Raw genomic sequence first — 17,969 nt, 5'->3', positions numbered from 1 at the left:
TAATTTTTTAATTTTTTCTTTATTGTCTTTAAATCGTTCAATAAATATTTAACAAGAAATACTTGACGAATCATTACAATGATAGACCAGTGACAACCATCAAAAAAAATGTCAGACAATAAGACTCGTGTTGGTATTGTTGGTTACGGATTGTTGGGTCAATTCCTTGTTGATAAAATACTAAATGATGAAAGGGCTTCTAAAAAATTCGAAATTGCCTTTGTGTGGAATAGAACATTTGATAAAGTATTGGAAGATAAACAATTAAAATCCGAATGGCATTTGGATAATTTGGACAATTTCAAGGAAAAGAATCCAAATATTATTGTAGAAGTTGCCCATCCAAATATAATTGTAGAATATGGATCTAAATTTTTGTCTTGTTGTGATTTATTTGTTGGATCACCAACAGCTTTTGCTGATATCAATGTTGAGGAGGAAATAAGGTCAATTGCCAAAACGTCAACCAATGGATGTTATATTGCAAGGTAAGTTTATTTGAATGAAACAGTCAATTTGAGAATTCTGTAGTGGTGCCCTTTGGGGATCTTTAGATATTCAAAAGATGGGAATGTTAGGAAGTTTGAAAGGATTAACTGTCACCATGAAGAAACATCCAGCAAGTATGAAATTGACAACATCAGAAATGCAAGAAAAGTTACAAATTTCCCTTAATGACCCTACAAAGGAGTACGTTATTTATGAAGGACCTGTTCGTCCACTCTGTCCAATAGCTCCAAACAATGTCAATACGATGGCAGTAGCTTCTCTGGGTTTGTAACTTGTTATTATCAATTATTATTTAATCATTATAATTATTTTTTATTTTATTAGCTGCTGAGAACCTAGGATTTGACCTCGTTAAGGCTAGACTTGTTGCAGATTCCAGATTGGAATCTCATATCATAGATATTGAAGTGGAAGGTCCAAATGGTTTTTCAGTCATGACTAGTAGAATTAATCCTGCAAAAGTTGGAGCTGTCACTGGTCAAGCAACATATAATAGTTTTCTTAGCAGTTTGTTAACAGCAGGTGGAAGAGGAAATGGATTCCACTTTTGCTAGATGAAAAATAAGATCAGAATATTGATTTTGAATAAATTTACAAAAATTGTAAAATCAACATTTTATGTTTCGGCCTTGATAATGATTGAATGCACACTAACAAAATTATGATAACCACTTAGTATTCTGAATTTAATGTATCTTGCAGCTGATTTAACCTCAAATTCTTCCTCTTGGAGGACTACTTCATCAACAAGTTGTTTGTCCATTACCTGTTGAAATTGGATTGGTTGATTTTTATCTGTACATTCTACTCTTAATTGTTTTACTAAATTTCCATAAATTATTCCTTCGGATCACGTAACAAACTTACTCCCGGTGCTAATTATCTTAATTGATTGAATATTAAATACACTCTCACATTGGAACATTATTTCCTGTGGAAACATTCCTGTTGAGATCCAAAATGATTCTTCCTTATCATCTAACATGTTCGATATTGGATGGTTATCATCTAAACTGGTTGTCAATACAACCTTTGCTTTTCTTGATGAGACTAGTTCTTGTACTCCCATTTTTTTGTAGTTGTGATGGTTTTTCTTTGGCGCCAAAGATTTGTTCCTACAATTTTAGAAGGTAATTATATGAATTTTTACATATTTACAGAATTATTTATTATTTTGTTGGGGTTCTAGATTTTGCTTCACTTTCAAATCCCATCCTTTTCAGTTTGCTTACTATTTCATCAAGTGATTCTTTTGCCTGTTTCATATTTTGAAGCCTTTTATCAATTAAATTAATTCTAATAATCATTAAATAATTTTTAAATAATCAAAATATTAAATAAATGGTGATAAATCCATATAAATTAATAAATATTTAAATAATGTTTTAATTTACATACTGCACAGATAAATCAACTGTTGTTGTGGAAATATATGTTATTTGTTCCGAAAATCCAGTAATCATTGGTTCATACTTGGTTGCCATTAATCGGGTACAACTTGAAATGTATTCATCTTGTTTTGATCCTTCCAACAGTGAGTGGCAAAGCCTACTAGTTTCATTCACAATTCTAACCGATCGATCCTGCAGGAGTGTTTTGACATCATGAAAAGACATTTTAAATAGATTTTTTAAATATTTAATTGTTCTGAAGCAGTGCTGGTGCTTGTTGTGATTTCTTCAATAACTGAGGGTAATTCACTTAGTAATGTTAAGGTTTGTAACTTGAGTATTTGTACCTTTTCCAACGTTTCTGGTACACCTTTGTAATTTTTATAGATTGCTGTTCCCAATTCCTTATAAAGAATGAATGCATGATTGATAGAGTCCATTAATTGATTAAATGCATCTTTAAGCTTTAAGAATTCTTCATTATGTTCAATTAGATTTGTCAAACTTGGTTCTAGTGGTGGTTCAAGTTTGTTTTCAGTGGCGAACTTTCTCTCCTTCATCCATTTTCTTCTAATTTCCTTCTTTCTATCTGCCAATTCATCTCTATAAATTCCTTTGTAGCAATAAATAATTTGTTTACATTGATTTAATCCTAAAACATAATCCAACTTTCCTCCCTCCATAATATCAAATATTAAATTACCAATGAATAGAAATAAATTATAGCACGTTGTTGAATCTGTCAGTGAAACACCATTGACAATATTTTGGGCCAGTATTTGGCTCGTTCTCTTGATATATTTATCCATATTTGTCAAATAATGACAATTGGCATGCATTTGATTTGCCTCATCAAACACTGATATTGAGCTAATAACCCTAGCCCTTAAAATCATTAATGAGTAGTGTTGATCTAGCTGATTATTAAATATATCAACATCTCCTATGAAATACCTTGATTTACTACATCCAAAAATTTTATCATCTTCAGGAAAAACTCTATCGTCCTCTCTCTGATAATCATAAACTATAAAACAATTTGATTTTTCTTCAAATGCTGGTAAAATTCTAACAGAACCCTCTGATATTTGAACATTTCTAGAATTGATTATTGTAAAATTTGGAAAATCAGTTTTGATTCTCTTTTCAATTAGAGTATCAATATTTTCAAAATGATATGATCTGTAAATAAATTCCTCATGTCTCTCTGAGCTTATTTTTACAGAGACATAATAATATTTGCAGTATTTAGATAGATATTCAATTCCCTCTTTTCTGTCATTGTACCATAATGAACATTGTTTGTGCAAATCTCCAAGAATATTTTCAGAGTTTGGCACTTGTGTGTAGTATTCAATAAGTCTTTGATAAATATTGAAAGCAATTTTCAAATGACCACCATTGTGAAAATGTGTTGATGCATGGACTAATCTATCAATAATTAACTCAATATGATTGCTTACGATTAATTGCCCATTGAGCATGAATTGTTGAGGGAGAGATGCATCCTCAAATAGATGAAATAAAGTTTTTGGAATTTCAACAATTTTTCCAGAAGATTGAGTCTTTTGAAAAAGTCCATTTTCTGAACAAATTACCTCCTTGATGAAATATATCAATTCACTAAATGGTATTCTGTACATGTCAAGTACATTATTTCTATACTTGTCTATTACAATGCTACATAACCATAAATGACAATAACCAATATCTAATGAATACTGTGAGTCAATTTTAGATGTCTTGTCATCAAGAAATTCTATAGCTAAGTCATGTTGACCGAATTTTAAAAGAGATTGAACAATTAATCTAAAATCATTTGTCTCTAAAAGTTGTTTTGAAAAATTGAACAAGTTTAAAAAGGAAATATTGAGCTTGGTTTGAAGTGAAATATTACTTTTCATATTTTTCAACCAAATTGGTTCACAACAAGAACTAAAAACATTTTTTAAACAATAATTAATCATTAGTGTTGATGTAGTATGATGTTTGAATAAAATTTCTAATTTTTGGATAAATGTTCTTTGGTCAGGTTGAATTTTAACACTACCCGATTTTAAATCTATGATCCATTTTAAAATACCTATTTGTGTATGTATTGGATATTCGTGCGAGAGAAATGAATAGACAGACAATAACCAAACTATTAAATTTAAGAGTGAAGAGTTTGATTTTCCGTTCATCCAAATTTGAACAAGGTCATCAGTTATATCTTGCCACTCATAAAGTAAGTAATCAATATTGGATACTATTAAATTACAGAGCTGAATTTGATGAATTTTAGTACAGGTATTGTTTCTAAGGTAATTTAAATGATGAATAATTTGTTGATAAATTTCCTCTCTATCCCTTACTCTACTTTCATTATTATTATTGTCGGCAAAAGAATTATTTGTTATTATTTGATTATTATCAATATTAATTATTGATGATGTTAGTTGTAATGATGGAGAATAATCCACTTGCATGACTATTATTCAATTCCAATTTTTTTGCGTATTGCTTCCCATAAAATCCAAAGCTCAAATTTTAATTACTAAGTATTGCTGCACTCATTAATGAGTGGCTTTTCAGTTGGAGCTAACTGCCAATATGGATATTTTTGAATGATACGACAAGAATCACAAACTCTAACCAACCTCAATAATAAACTCACTAAAGGTCTACTTTAGTAATGACAAGAGAGAAAACTGTAGAAGGATAGAGTAGGTACCTGAAGTGTCACCTTCAAAGCCATTTTGCCACTTTCCGTTGTAAAAGAGTCAACCAAGCTTGGCCTTCAAGTCGGAACGTGCAGCAGAGAGATGTATCGCGATTTTTGAACACGCAAGCCAACGGTGCATAGTTTTGTTGAAGGAAACGCAAGATAAATACTGACGAAGCACAACTATTACAATTTTCGTCGAAAAAAAACAACAAACAACACAATGGGTAAGGAAAAGTCACACATTAACGTCGTCGTCATTGGTCACGTCGATGCTGGTAAATCAACCACTACTGGTCACTTGATCTACAAGTGTGGTGGTATTGATAAGAGAGTCATCGAAAAGTTCGAAAAGGAAGCTGCTGAAATGGGTAAATCCTCATTCAAGTATGCTTGGGTTTTGGACAAGTTGAAGGCTGAAAGAGAAAGAGGTATCACCATCGATATTGCTCTCTGGAAGTTTGAATCTAAGAAGTACGTCTTCACCATCATTGATGCTCCAGGTCACAGAGATTTCATTAAGAACATGATCACTGGTACTTCCCAAGCTGACGTTGCTATCTTGGTTGTTGACTCAACTAACGGTGGTTTCGAAGCTGGTTTCTCCAAGGATGGTCAAACTAGAGAACACGCTTTGCTCGCCTACACTTTGGGTATTAAGCAAATGATTGTCTGTATGAACAAGTTCGATGATGAATCTGTCAAATACTCTGATAAGAGATATGAAGAAATCAAGTCTGAAGTTGGTAGATACTTGAAGTCTTTGGGTTTCCAAACTGAAGAAGGTAAGCCAAACTGTGTCCAATTCGTCCCAATTTCTGGTTGGACTGGTGACAACATGATTGAAAAGTCTGATAAGATGCCATGGTACAAGGGACCATGTCTTTTGGATGCTTTGGATAACTTGGTTGAACCTGTTAGACCAACTGATAAGCCATTGAGATTGCCACTCCAAGATGTTTACAAGATTGGTGGTATTGGTACTGTCCCAGTCGGTAGAGTTGAAACTGGTAAATTGAAGCCAGGTATGGTTGTTCACTTTGCTCCAGGTCAAGCTGCTGATACTGAAGTTAAGTCTGTCGAAATGCATCACACTTCTGTCCCAGAAGCTGGTCCAGGTGACAATGTTGGTTTCAACGTTAAGGGTTTGTCCACCACTGATATTAAGAGAGGTTATGTTGCTTCTGATGCTAAGAATGATCCATCAAGAGAAGCTGTTTCTTTCAATGCTCAAGTCATTATCATGAATCACCCTGGTGAAATCAGAAACGGTTACACTCCAGTTTTGGATTGTCACACCTCCCACATTGCTTGCAAGTTCGAAACTATCATTGAAAAGATTGATAGAAGATCTGGTAAGACTCAAGAAGCTAACCCAGAAAAGATCAAGAAGGGTGACTCTGCTATCGTCAAGATTGTTCCAACCAAGCCAATGTGTGTTGAAGGTTTCGTTGAATATCCACCTTTGGGTAGATTCGCTGTCAGAGACATGAAACAAACTGTCGCTGTTGGTGTTATCAAGTCCGTCGAAAAGAAGGAACCATCCAAGAAGTAAATCTTTTTAACTCGAGTTTTATTTTAAAAAAATTATTTTTTTCTTATTTATTATTAACTAAAAAAATGAATGAGGATCAAAATAATAGCTCTACAATGTCTGATGATGAATATTATCATACATCATCAACTTTTGGAAAATTACCACACTTCAAAATACTTGCTCACAATGAAAGCTTTTTAATATCTAGTGCTAAATCAGAGCATTATTCTGCGAATGAGTATCGATCTTTAGCCCTTCAGAGACTACGAATGCTAACATCAACTTTTTCTCGAGACCAAAAACAAGTCTACCATTTACCTTCAAAGGAATTATTGATTATTTTGTGGAGAAATATTCTTCAATGTTTCAGAGATCAAATTGAATCAAAGAGGATGTATTTCAATTCATCTGATTTTGATATTATTGATTTGATTCAATTTTTAAAAGATTGTACTTGGATATTTATTGAAATACCAATCATTAGAAGAGAATTATATTTTGGATTTGATTTGAAAATTGAGCAGAGTCCTAATTATAATTCAAGAGATGAATCCAAACTTTTTCATATTTATCCTGGTGACAAGAATCAAAAGTTTGTTTGTACCTTTCTATTTTCGCACATTTTGAGAAATATGGAATTCGATATGGCTAGATACTTGCTCGATTATTTTTCTAATTTATTCTTTGAAGAATTTCTATTTAGTATTGAAAATGATTATTCTGAATTATCATTATTACTCTATGAAAAAAAATATGAGAGTGAAAATCACTTGATGAAGTATATTAATGAATACATTGAACTCCTACATGAGACTTATGATGATTTCGATATTGCTATGTTAAACAATATTAAGTGCATCTCTAAACTAATTGGTACGTTTTAATTATTTTTTTTAATTATTTTAAAATGATAACAATTCAATATAAAGCATCTCTATATCACTGCTCTGGCAGAAATGGAAGAAGATTTGAATACAGACTCATCATGTACACAAGGGATAGGAAGGATTATATTAATATTAAATTGAAATTCAGATTATTGGAATATTTTTTTGTACCGTGCATAGATGAATCAAGTAGTTGTAAATTGATGAATATTGTTTTCTCTCCCTATCTGAATCTATCAGTAACTTCCCCAGAATCATTCAAGGATTTTTTCAAAATTGTTGTGGAAAAACTGGAACGAACAAAAGTTCAAAATCATTCCAATTCTGGAGGAATGACATTAGTTTGTCTTTATTTTTTACTGCATTTATCAAATTCTGAATATTCTCATTTAGCATCCACAATAGAACCATTAGTTTTATCAGCTGAACATTTTAGTTGTTGCCAAAACTATGTCACTTTTTTAAGGAAACATGACAAGGGAAACAATGAATCAATACAATTTTGTAATTTCATTCTTGCATTGATTGAACGGTTTCAAATAAAATTCAATAAATAAGATGAATGACATGTTTAAACAAAATTACTAAAAAAAGAATAAGTTACAAAAATAATCACCATTCAATCAAAATCCTATTATTTTACTCTCCACTTCTTTGCAATTGTAATTCAGAAGATCATGATTCTCTACTACATTTAAGAATTAATCTTTTGATGTTTTCCAGTTTCCATACCTAGAGTCACCACATGTGCAAGCTAATTCGATTATTTCAAAATATCCGAGAGGGAAATATCGGATAACAATCATTTTTTAAAATAATTAAATATTTTTGTTTTAAAAAAAATATTTAAACATCATAATGAGCGCTGATAAGACCCCAACCGGTGTTGACTTGTACGCCCGTTTCGCTTTGTCTGGAGCTTTGTGTTGCTCACTCACTCACGGTGCCCTCACACCTGTAGACGTTGTCAAGACCCTCAAGCAATTGGATCCAGTTAAATACAACAGAGGTATGGCTGCTACTTTCCGTCAAGTTGCTTCTGAACAAGGTCCAGCTGCTTTGTTGACTGGTGTTGGTCCAACTTTCGCTGGTTATTTCTTACAAGGTGCCTTCAAGTTTGGTGGTTACGAATTCTTCAAGAAGCAATTCGTCAACTCTTTGGGTATGGAAAAGGCTTCTGAAAATCGTACTGCTATCTATTTGACTTCATCTGCTTTGGCTGAATTCTTTGCTGATATTGCTTTGTGTCCATTGGAAGCTACTCGTATTCGTTTGGTCTCTCAACCAGACTTTGCTAATGGTTTGTTAGGTGGTTTCATGAGATTGTTGAAGGAAGAAGGTGTCCTCCGTGGTTTCTACTCTGGTTTCTTCCCAATCTTGTTGAAGCAAATTCCATACACTATGGCTAAGTTCGTTGTTTACGAATTGGCTGTTGAACAAATTGTTAATATGGTCGGAAAGCCAAAGAGTGAAATGTCAACTGGTGGACAAACTGCTGTTGACTTGAGCTCTGGTTTGATTGCTGGTGCTTGTGCTGCCATCATTTCTCAACCTGCTGATACCTTGTTGTCAAAGATCAACAAGCAAAAGGGTGCTGAAGGTTCTATCACCTCTCGTTTGGCTGGTTTGGCTAAGGAATTGGGTCCACGTGGTCTCTTCTTGGGTCTCGGTCCTAGAATTATCATGGTTGGTGCTTTGACTGCTGGTCAATTCGCTATCTATGTTCGTATTAAGTACTTGCTTGGTGCTAAGGGTGGTACTGAAATTTCTAGTGTTAAGAAGTAAATTTGCTAATCAAATAAATTTATTTTAAAACTATAATTTTTGATTGTTAAAGTCATTAAGATTTTTAGAGCTACTTGTGTCATTCTCTAAAATAATTCTGGTCAATTAAGACTACCAAAGTATGATATGTATTTATTCATTCTTGAATTTTCTCTCCGCTGTTGTGAATAATAATTTCAAAATTTGCTCATTTAGCATAAACACAATTGCTCCATTAGGTGAGACCTTTAAAACATGAGGAACAATTCCTCTAAAGAAAGCCTTATATCCCTCATTTCTATAAATTTTTCTTGTAGCATCTAAAAATCCAGTATATCGTTCTTGGTGATAGTAGTTACTCTTGTCTTGAAGCCTTGTTTTAATAACCTGGAGTGGATAAGTTACCAATCCAGCAACACCTTTTCCTAAAAATCCAAGTGTAAATGATTCCCATCCATTGAGATAGTATTGAGTGGAATTTGAATTTTCATTCTTATAATTCAAATATAGAGATTTCATTCTATCATAACAAACAAAATGTATTACACCATGTGAAACAAGTAACATGCTTGGAGTCAGTCCAATATAGAGAGATTTGATTCCTTCATGTTTGATTATTTTACGAACACAATCAATTGGTCCATTATATCTGATTTGTTCTAAATGATGAGATGCTTCTGATATTGGTATTGTTGTATTATTATTTTGTAATTGTAATCTGGTCTTTATCAACCAAACTGGATGTGTAATGAGATTAGTTATAACTCCAGCTTGTACTCCACACCAAGTCAACTGCAAAGCAGGTACTTGATTAACTCCAAAATCTTTTTCATAATTATGCTTTTGCATATTATAACTATTTTCATTTAAATATTATGAAAATGTAATAACACACATACATTGTAAAATAAAGTCCCCAAGCAGTTCCAGAGCCAACCATGGCTGTACTAAGACCTCTATAAAATCCTCTCCATCCTTCCTCTAAATAAATAGCCTTTGTTACCTTAGCAGATTCCTTCAATCCAACAAAGGTTGACCTTTTAACTCCTCTCTCATTGGCTTGCATTCTAATTTTTATACAATCAAGTGGATGAAGTGCAAAATTTGCAATTGCACCTGAAAAGACACCAGAAATCATTGTATTTACATGTTGATATTTCTGTGTGAGAGGAGAGAATGTTTTTTCTTGTTGTTTTTGTTGTTCCATTTCCGAATCATTCAAAATCTTTGAGAGATTAAAACTCTTTCCAAATGATGATTATTTTTTTTTAATGATCATGCAAATTGATAGGAAGGGATTCTTTTCAATAATTGCAAAAGGGTTTTCTAATCAGTTTATAACAAGATGATGGATAATGAAACAATAATTAACACTATTCTTGCATGAAATTTAGAGAGAACGAACACGTATTGGCGAATAAAACGGCAAAGGCTTGAAAAAAATGGGTTTAAAAAGTTTTGATTTTTATCCAAAAACACAGGATGATTTTCGGGTCAAGACTTTGGGAGGTGGTCTGAGTAAGTTTTGGGAGGAAATATATATGATCTCTTACCTGAATTTCAATTTTTATTAATATTGTTGATATTATTAATTCATTATCATATTCAATATTTGATGATGGTGATAATTAAATTACTTGATAATTACATTCGGACAGTCTCTATCATTTCACTCTTAGTCATCTTGATCCTTGTATTAGGAGAGTTTTATTTGTATTTACAAGTGGAAAGATTTGATCAATTATATGTTGATACTCAACAAGAACGTAAAATTCCAATTTATATTAATATTACCTTCCCTGCTGTTTCTTGTGATGCTTTAAATTTGGATGTTATGGATGTCAGTGGAGAACATCACGTTCATCTCGACTACCACACTGTTTACAAGATGAGATTAACTTTGGATGGAAAACCAATTATTGAACAACAAGCTGAACAAGTATCTGATGACAAACCAACTTTGGACATTTTAAAGCCACCACCAGGTGCTGTTAAACATGATTTAGTTAATAATGCTGAATTGGATAAAATACGTGCTGAGAGAGCAAAGAAAGTCAAAGATCCAAAGTATTGTGGAAGTTGCTACGGATCTAATAGAGATGCTAATCAATGTTGTAACACTTGTGATGATGTTCGTGAATCTTATCGTCGTGTTGGATGGGCATTCTCTCCAAACGAAGATATTGAACAATGTTATGAGGAAATTTTGGAAAGAAAGATGAAATACTCCAAGCAAGAAGGATGCAACTTGCATGGTTACTTTTTGGTTAATAAGGTTGCTGGTAATTTCCATTTTGCTCCAGGCAAATCATTTGTTCGTGCTCAACAACACATGCATGATTATACAAACTATGAGGTTGATCACTTTAATACTAGTCACATTATCAATTATCTTGGATTTGGTGAAAAGATTCCTGGACTCATTAATCCTTTGGATGGTACAAGTAAGATTATTGGATATAATGCTGAAACTGGACAACGTGTCGAAGGAGAATCAGCTCTCTTCCAATATTTTGTCAAGGTTGTTCCAACCATTTATGAAAAATATGGTTCATCCAATTCTATCATTACCAATCAATATTCTGTAACTCAACACTCTAGACCAAAGAATAGATTACATCCAAATGTAGTTCCAGGTGTATTCTTTATCTATGACCTTTCTCCAATTATGGTTCACATCACAGAGAATAAGAAGTCATTTGTACAATTCTTAACAAGTTTGTGTGCAATTATTGGTGGTGTTTTCACAGTCAGTGCCTTATTGGATAGAGTCATTTATGGTGTTGAAAAGAAGATGAATAGAAATGGTCAATCAGCCACACTTTTGAACTAATGAAAAGCTAAGATAAAAAGTAATTTTTTACAAACGTGTATTTTGTTACAATATCAGGATAAGAGATTTTAACAATGTAAAAATGAAATTATGATTTAGTAATTTGTTACACACAATTTACTATCCTAGTTCGTAGTCGAGTTTTAATCCTTCTTAGTCTTTTTGGCACCTTTTGAGGAGTCATCGTTTCTCTTTCTCTTTGGAGTCGAAGTAATGTCAATATCAGCATCCTTATCTTCTTCTTCATCTTCTTCATCATCAGAAACATCTTCAAGTAAATGATCTAACTCTTCAAATTCAGGGAATTCATCTTCGCACATAGTTTCATAGTGAGTTGGGCCCTTAGCCAAATCTTCATCAGAAATTAAGCATTCATCCAACTTTTGTTCAATTTCCTTTTGGTTCATATTCTTACCAATAAAGAGAAGGTCACATCTTCTATCTCCGTGTGGTCCTTCACAATTGGCCTTTAATTCTTCAACCATTTCTGGTTCCAAATCAGCAATAATTTCTTCATCTAATGAGGAAAAGAATTTACCAGCGTTGGTAATTTCAGCAATTTGAGCAACATGATTCCAATCACAACAGTCATCATTTCTAGTACATAACCAAATTAAACCTCTACTTCTAATGACTCCTGATTCCTTATTCAAGTAGTCGCTACCATAGATGAATTTGTAAATCTTTTCAGTATGGAATGGCTTTCTTCTTCTATAAACAAAACTTGAAATGCCAGAAATTGTTTCAGACTTAATTTCACCCTTAATTTCGCTCAACCAAGATGGAACTTGACTCTTTGAATCAGTCAATGAGAAGAGTTCAGTTCCGAAAAGTTCCTTAGGACTGATATCACAATTCTTGGCAGTAAAGACCTTGGCCTTTCCATTAATCTTTTTAATTAAAGCTTGAACTTCTTCAATGTTTTCGGCCTTTTCAGCATTGTTAATAACAATGATTTTAGCATCTTCAATTTGAGAAACAATCAAGAATGGGATATGTCTGTTTTCAGCACCTGGTACCTTTTCACCAAATCTATCAACAAGAGTTTCTTCAGTTCTAATATCATTTACAATAGTAGCAGCATCAACAACAGTGGCAATATTAGAAATTGGAGCCAACTGATTCATGGTTGTTTCGGAGTGTTCACACTCATCAGTGTGTTCGTGTTCTTCGTCATGAGCATCCAAATCAGTTAAAAACATTTCCTTCATTCCTTCAAGATCGTCATATGTATTAGTTTCCAAAAGACAATAATCAAATTCCTTAGACAATACATGATCACTGAGTTGTTCAAAGAAAAGATCAGTCAATTTGACAATTAAACACTTGTTTTTCAAAGTGATTTGTTCATCAGTCTTCTTTTCAACCTTAGATTCATCCAAATGTACTATTTTCAACAACTAGGTAAATTTCTCCACAAGCTTTTCAAAACTTACACTTTTCCAAATGACAAGCAAAGATGAGTACTTTCAAATTGTCGGTATTTTCAGCAACTTTTTTAATCAATGCATATTTGGAGGTATCACAGAAACCAGAAAGCAAGGTGACTGGCAAAGACTTCAATTCCATTGTTGTGTATTTTTTTTAAAGTATTTTCCTCTTTACATTGTCGATGGCGGGAAACAATTTTTTACCACCTCAAAAAAATTGTGGCAGGGCGCAAGGGTGAAAAATTAATTGCCGCCAAAAAATAGTTTTCCATTTACATTAACAATTAATTTAATAAAAAGATAATTTATTTATTAAAATAGTTTAAAATGATTTATTGAAGTGTTCTCGAAATAAGTTACTATTTTACTATGCACACAATTAAATTATTTTTCAAATGTTTTTTTTCAACTGGTTTTCATATCTATTAATTATTTACTTTGAGTACATCATGGCCAGAGGAACGATAACAAATTGGATCACCAGTACCCAAAATGCAAAGTTAAAAATTACAAAATATCCACTCATCACTCCATATTTCTTTGCCTTTTCACTCTTCGATCGGGCATAGAGAATACAGCAAACAATCCACAGCGGTAAGAAAAAGATTGGAAATCCGAGCACAAATAACCAAAAGGCCTTTTTATCACTCTCTGCATCAACTATTGTTATTTGTGGATTTACTTCATATCCTCCTTCATCACTATTAATCACAAACGGAACATTGTCTTGATTTTTAGAATAGTAGGAAGCGTTGAGAGGTGCCGATTCTTGTTGTTGGCTCATTTTTTTGTTGTTATTTGAAAGGAGTTTGGTAGGAGAATCTCTCTCCGTTTCAACAAAATTCACATACATTGTATTGATTTCGATAAAGTTGTAGATACAATTATAAAATTTGAAGTTTAATAAACTTTCCAATAAGCTATTTAATCATTTCTAATAAGAATTTGCGAAAGGTCGACCATTTGAACATGTCAGAACAATTTTAAACGGTTTTTAAACAATACTTGTCGTTACCTGTGAACTTATCTTTTCATTAAAAAATGAAACAATTAAATGTATCAGCCAACAATATTTCATCATCAGCCATGATGATAAAAAGAAGAACTTTATGGGTCGTCACTTGTGGTTTGCTTGTGGTACTATCTGCTGTTTATGCAGCAAGTGGATATCAAAGACTTACAAAAGCTTTATACGGAGTATTAAATCCATGTTTTTTCTGCCTCCAATGTGAAATTGCTGATGGAGATGCAATTGTAGTAGAGAATAATCCTGCAAATTTAACTTCATCTAAATTATATCCTTGGCAAGCAGCTCCAGCTGTACTTTATTTTGTCGTTTCTGAAGCTCTTGATAATGAACCTATTGAGATTGCAATTAATTTTCCAATCAAGGAAACAATACTTGTAGTGTCCTCTGATAAGAGAGTCACTTTTAAACTAAAGATTTCAGATGAATACAAATCTTTTGGACCAAGGTTGACTCAAATTTATGTGAATGGTCCCTTGAAGAATAGTATTGATTTGGACACTACAGTTTTCAATCCAACAATCAAGTATTTTTGTGATGAATCTCAATGTGACAATCCAGCCATTCGTGTTACAAATGGTTATTATTGGTCTAGTGGTGGGAAAAGTCTTCAAAGTCAAATGGAAAGTTATGTGGGAAGAACTTTTACATCATTTGTTGGTTGTGAAAGAGCGAGATTTTTCAAATTAGCCAATGATTTGAATAGAGATGGATGTGAACCTTTGAGTGGTGGTGCCATTGCAGGTATAGTGGTAGGAGTAACTGTACCTGTACTGGCATGTTGTTGTGGTATCATATTAGGATTAATTAGAGTGTGTATTTCCTGTATTGGTAAATAAATATTCTATTTTGTAAAATTTATTTCAAACCAATCCAAAACCATCGATAATTTACAACAAAACCAATAAAAAAGAAAAGAATAGAGAGTTTGAACATTAATTGACTGTTTGATGTTAGACATGGTGAGCTAAACAGAAAACTCAATCCAACCACTAATAGCATTTCCAATTTTAAATCATTATTTGAGAAATGGTTAATGGCAGGAAGTAATAAACCAAAGAAAGATGCACCCACTTAATACCAAATGAAATAGATAAGCAACAATACCTTGTTAGCTTCGTGCGCACAAAACCATAATCAAAGGTCCATCCCAATAGAACTGCAAGAGTGCGCTCACACCGATTTTCTCATAAATTAAATTTCCTTACAAATAAAAAATGCTAAGGTGCAAATTCAATAATAATAATATTATTTTCAACAACTACTGCTTGACAAATATTTATTCTCACAATAAGACAATGGTTTCAAGACGCAATTTTACAACATGTTTACACGGAAGGAAAACAGAACCTTCGGAAAAAATGGGACAACAAGCAAGCCATCAACAACCATCTTTATCAGCAAATGATGAAACTACTACTCAAATTATAGGATCATGTATTGAAAAACAAATGGAGGAAAATAAGTATTCATACAAACACTATGTAGAACAAGTTAGAAGGGATAATAACTATTCAAATACAATACCTTCTCATTGGATTGTAAAAAATGATGGTAAATTAACTGAATTTCAATATCCATACGAAGGGTTTAAATCAGCTTCTACAACGGATGTTATAAAATTTCAAAGAGAAATGGCAAAGAACAAACCACAAATTCCTTCCGATACAGAACTTCCACAAATCAAACCAAATACGGATCTTTTATTCAATCCTGATATTCGATCAGTCAAAGGTGACAATAATGTTACTCCACAAGTAACTTGGATTGGACATTCTACATTTTTAATTCAATACAGAGGTGTAAATATTCTCACAGATCCTGTATTTTCAGAAAGATGCAGTCCTTCACAATATTTTGGTCCTTCACGCATAAAACCCCTTCCAATAGATATTGAAAATCTTCCAACAATTCATTACATAATTATCTCACATAATCACTATGATCACCTTGATTATAATGCACTCATTAAGATTCAACAACATCATGATCCAATAATTTTACTTCCATTGAGAATGAAATATTCATGGATGGAAAAATTTTATCAGGAAAAGAACCACAAGGAATTGAGCAGTTTGAAACTAGTGGAATTGGATTGGTGGAAATCTGTTAGTTTTAACACATCTATGAAACACAAAACTGATTCTCAATTGAAATTTGATTCTAATATTACCTTCACATTCCTTCCAGCTCAGCATTGGTCATTGCGATCAGGTTTCGATAAAAATGAGGCATTGTGGGGATCTTGGGGTGTTGAATTCCAATTTATCAAAGATCATGATAACATTGAAACAGTACAGAATGTTGATACAATTGAACAAGAAAAGATTAGAAAGTTCAAATTATGGTTTGCTGGTGATACCGGTTATTCTTCTGAATGTTTTACAGAAATAGGTAATAGATATGGCCCAATTGACATGTCATTTATTCCAATTGGAGCTTATGAACCTAGGTGGATGATGAAACCACAACACATTAACCCAGAAGAGGCTGTACAGATTGCTCTAGATGTCAAATCAAAAAAACAAATTGGTATGCACTGGGGAACTTTCATTTTAACCACTGAGCCAATAATGCAACCAAAGATTGATTTGGAAAGCAATTTGGAGAAGAGAGGATTAGATAAATCCTTCTTTGAAACAATGAATCATGGATCTACAAATATTTGGGAAAGTACTGAATAATTTTGAAACGAGCAACTTGTTGCATAATTTATTGTAAATAAATTGTAAATATATTATCTAATTTAGAAGTCAGCATTTCCTTCCATGGCTAGAGGAGAAGTGGGACACTCACTCCTGCATTAGTTTCAAAGGTCCTGTGTTAGATGAAACACTTCTAATAAAAATATTGCAATTATTACAAAAATTTAACTTCATGAATAGTAATGCTCTCAGTAGTATACAGCAGAGTATTTAATTAAAGATTCAGTAAGCAGATTCATTAATTAGGATAATTTTGCTTTTCATTTAATATTGAATTCAAATTTATTGATCTCAATTTATATTTCATATAGCATTTGTTAATCATCTTTCTTTCCTCTTCTTCTTACTGAACAATAGTTTTGTCTTGAAAACATTATATACTTTCTAGAAATTTCTAAATCTTTCAGTTTGTTAAATAAATCATTCATCATTGTTTCAGAAATGCTATCAATTCTTCTTCCCAAAATCCACAAATATTCCTTATGAAAAAGTTCAAATTTAGTATTCTTACAAGAGTAGAGAATTGCATAATTTGAATAATCTGTATCTAATACCATGAGTGGAGTTTCAATTGTGTAATGAATTAGTTTCTTCTTACACTTTCTAGTAACATTTACTGAGAGAATCCATTGAGCAGGAGTATCGGAAGAAATTGCACTTGCTGTAGCATTCATAGAACGAGAGGACCCCTTCCTATACTCTGAGGCATTGACAAGAATTTGAGTTGTATTGTTTGGATTAATTGTGAAATCTATTTTTTGACAAACTCCTCTTTCGTAATAATTTCTGTACTTGGCTATTTCTAACCAATTTCCTGTAAATTGAGCCAATTGAAAGTTTTCCATGGCCTTGATGGTATCTTTACATTTTCCCCATGAAATATGAGCCCTCGTTGGATTAATAGTCAACAGTAGTACTACTAGTACTAAAATAACTGCAAGTGTAATGTGTGAATTGAATTTTGGTTGCATTCTTTTTCGAATTATTAAACTCCCCTCTTTCGAACATGAATCTTTTTGTAAATATTACATGGACCTTCGATAAATAGTTAATATACATTTATGGATAAAAACTATATTAAAACATTTTCAAATTTGGCAAGACAATTTCAAGAAATGAAAGGAGATTCTAATTTAATATTACAATAAGAATTGGAATGAAACTGGACAATTAGTTCTTTG

General features: G+C 32.5%; 11 protein-coding genes across 11 annotated transcripts; 6 read left to right on the top strand and 5 right to left on the bottom strand.

The window, feature by feature from the left end:
* Positions 1–108: 108 nt before the first annotated feature.
* On the top strand, positions 109–1,064 carry NAEGRDRAFT_62082 (uncharacterized protein; the record flags this gene model as incomplete). The annotated part of the gene is made up of 3 exons (XM_002682930.1): positions 109–488; positions 532–773; positions 835–1,064. 3 exons carry the CDS (start codon positions 109–111, stop codon positions 1,062–1,064), a joined length of 852 nt encoding a protein of 283 aa, XP_002682976.1.
* Positions 1,065–2,140: 1,076 nt separating this feature from the next.
* On the bottom strand, positions 2,141–3,805 carry NAEGRDRAFT_62081 (uncharacterized protein; the record flags this gene model as incomplete). Its single annotated transcript, XM_002682700.1, has 1 exon — positions 2,141–3,805. The coding sequence occupies one exon, from the start codon at positions 3,803–3,805 to the stop codon at positions 2,141–2,143; it is 1,665 nt and encodes a 554-aa protein (XP_002682746.1).
* A 1,001-nt stretch (positions 3,806–4,806) lies between these two features.
* Positions 4,807–6,192, top strand: NAEGRDRAFT_56672 (uncharacterized protein). Its single transcript, XM_002682929.1, has one exon. It carries the CDS (start codon positions 4,829–4,831, stop codon positions 6,158–6,160), a length of 1,332 nt encoding a protein of 443 aa, XP_002682975.1. The 5' UTR covers positions 4,807–4,828; the 3' UTR covers positions 6,161–6,192.
* Positions 6,193–7,879: 1,687 nt separating this feature from the next.
* NAEGRDRAFT_82427 (uncharacterized protein) lies at positions 7,880–8,848 on the top strand. Its single transcript, XM_002682928.1, has one exon. The coding sequence runs from the start codon at positions 7,888–7,890 to the stop codon at positions 8,812–8,814; it is 927 nt and encodes a 308-aa protein (XP_002682974.1). The 5' UTR covers positions 7,880–7,887; the 3' UTR covers positions 8,815–8,848.
* Positions 8,849–8,946: 98 nt separating this feature from the next.
* On the bottom strand, positions 8,947–9,931 carry NAEGRDRAFT_29691 (uncharacterized protein; the record flags this gene model as incomplete). The annotated part of the gene is made up of 2 exons (XM_002682699.1): positions 8,947–9,649; positions 9,693–9,931. 2 exons carry the CDS (start codon positions 9,929–9,931, stop codon positions 8,947–8,949), a joined length of 942 nt encoding a protein of 313 aa, XP_002682745.1.
* Positions 9,932–10,235: 304 nt separating this feature from the next.
* Positions 10,236–11,626, top strand: NAEGRDRAFT_62077 (uncharacterized protein; the record flags this gene model as incomplete). The annotated part of the gene is made up of 2 exons (XM_002682927.1): positions 10,236–10,311; positions 10,452–11,626. The coding sequence occupies 2 exons, from the start codon at positions 10,236–10,238 to the stop codon at positions 11,624–11,626; spliced, it is 1,251 nt and encodes a 416-aa protein (XP_002682973.1).
* Positions 11,627–11,673: 47 nt separating this feature from the next.
* On the bottom strand, positions 11,674–13,200 carry NAEGRDRAFT_77978 (uncharacterized protein). Its single transcript, XM_002682698.1, has 2 exons — positions 13,063–13,200; positions 11,674–13,013 (listed from the first exon to the last, which is right to left on the bottom strand). The coding sequence occupies exons 1-2, from the start codon at positions 13,193–13,195 to the stop codon at positions 11,770–11,772; spliced, it is 1,377 nt and encodes a 458-aa protein (XP_002682744.1). The 5' UTR covers positions 13,196–13,200; the 3' UTR covers positions 11,674–11,769.
* Positions 13,201–13,489: 289 nt separating this feature from the next.
* Positions 13,490–13,840, bottom strand: NAEGRDRAFT_62075 (uncharacterized protein; the record flags this gene model as incomplete). The annotated part of the gene is made up of 1 exon (XM_002682697.1): positions 13,490–13,840. The coding sequence occupies one exon, from the start codon at positions 13,838–13,840 to the stop codon at positions 13,490–13,492; it is 351 nt and encodes a 116-aa protein (XP_002682743.1).
* Positions 13,841–14,097: 257 nt separating this feature from the next.
* Positions 14,098–14,922, top strand: NAEGRDRAFT_62074 (uncharacterized protein; the record flags this gene model as incomplete). The annotated part of the gene is made up of 1 exon (XM_002682926.1): positions 14,098–14,922. One exon carries the CDS (start codon positions 14,098–14,100, stop codon positions 14,920–14,922), a length of 825 nt encoding a protein of 274 aa, XP_002682972.1.
* Positions 14,923–15,444: 522 nt separating this feature from the next.
* NAEGRDRAFT_77977 (N-acyl-phosphatidylethanolamine-hydrolyzing phospholipase D-like protein) lies at positions 15,445–16,826 on the top strand (the record flags this gene model as incomplete). The annotated part of the gene is made up of 1 exon (XM_002682925.1): positions 15,445–16,826. One exon carries the CDS (start codon positions 15,445–15,447, stop codon positions 16,765–16,767), a length of 1,323 nt encoding a protein of 440 aa, XP_002682971.1. The 3' UTR covers positions 16,768–16,826.
* Positions 16,827–17,105: 279 nt separating this feature from the next.
* Positions 17,106–17,759, bottom strand: NAEGRDRAFT_62072 (uncharacterized protein; the record flags this gene model as incomplete). The annotated part of the gene is made up of 1 exon (XM_002682696.1): positions 17,106–17,759. The coding sequence occupies one exon, from the start codon at positions 17,757–17,759 to the stop codon at positions 17,106–17,108; it is 654 nt and encodes a 217-aa protein (XP_002682742.1).
* Positions 17,760–17,969: the final 210 nt, after the last annotated feature.

This window comes from Naegleria gruberi (assembly GCF_000004985.1).
Source record: "Naegleria gruberi genomic scaffold NAEGRscaffold_2, whole genome shotgun sequence".
NCBI lineage: Eukaryota > Heterolobosea > Eutetramitea > Acrasida > Naegleriidae > Naegleria > Naegleria gruberi.
Note: the sequence above shows the minus strand (reverse complement) of the source record. Positions and strands in the feature narration are given on the sequence as shown.

Bases quoted from the DNA above. Each gene is read 5' to 3' on its own strand.
- NAEGRDRAFT_56672 (XM_002682929.1), top strand. From the start codon at position 4,829: ATGGGTAAGGAAAAGTCACACATTAACGTCGTCGTCATTGGTCACGTC.
- NAEGRDRAFT_82427 (XM_002682928.1), top strand. From the start codon at position 7,888: ATGAGCGCTGATAAGACCCCAACCGGTGTTGACTTGTACGCCCGTTTC.
- NAEGRDRAFT_77978 (XM_002682698.1), bottom strand. From the start codon at position 13,195: ATGGAATTGAAGTCTTTGCCAGTCACCTTGCTTTCTGGTTTCTGTGAT. The intron at 13,014-13,062 runs GTAAGTTTTGAA...TGTTGAAAATAG, and splicing joins TGCTTGTCATTTGGAAAAGT to TACATTTGGATGAATCTAAG.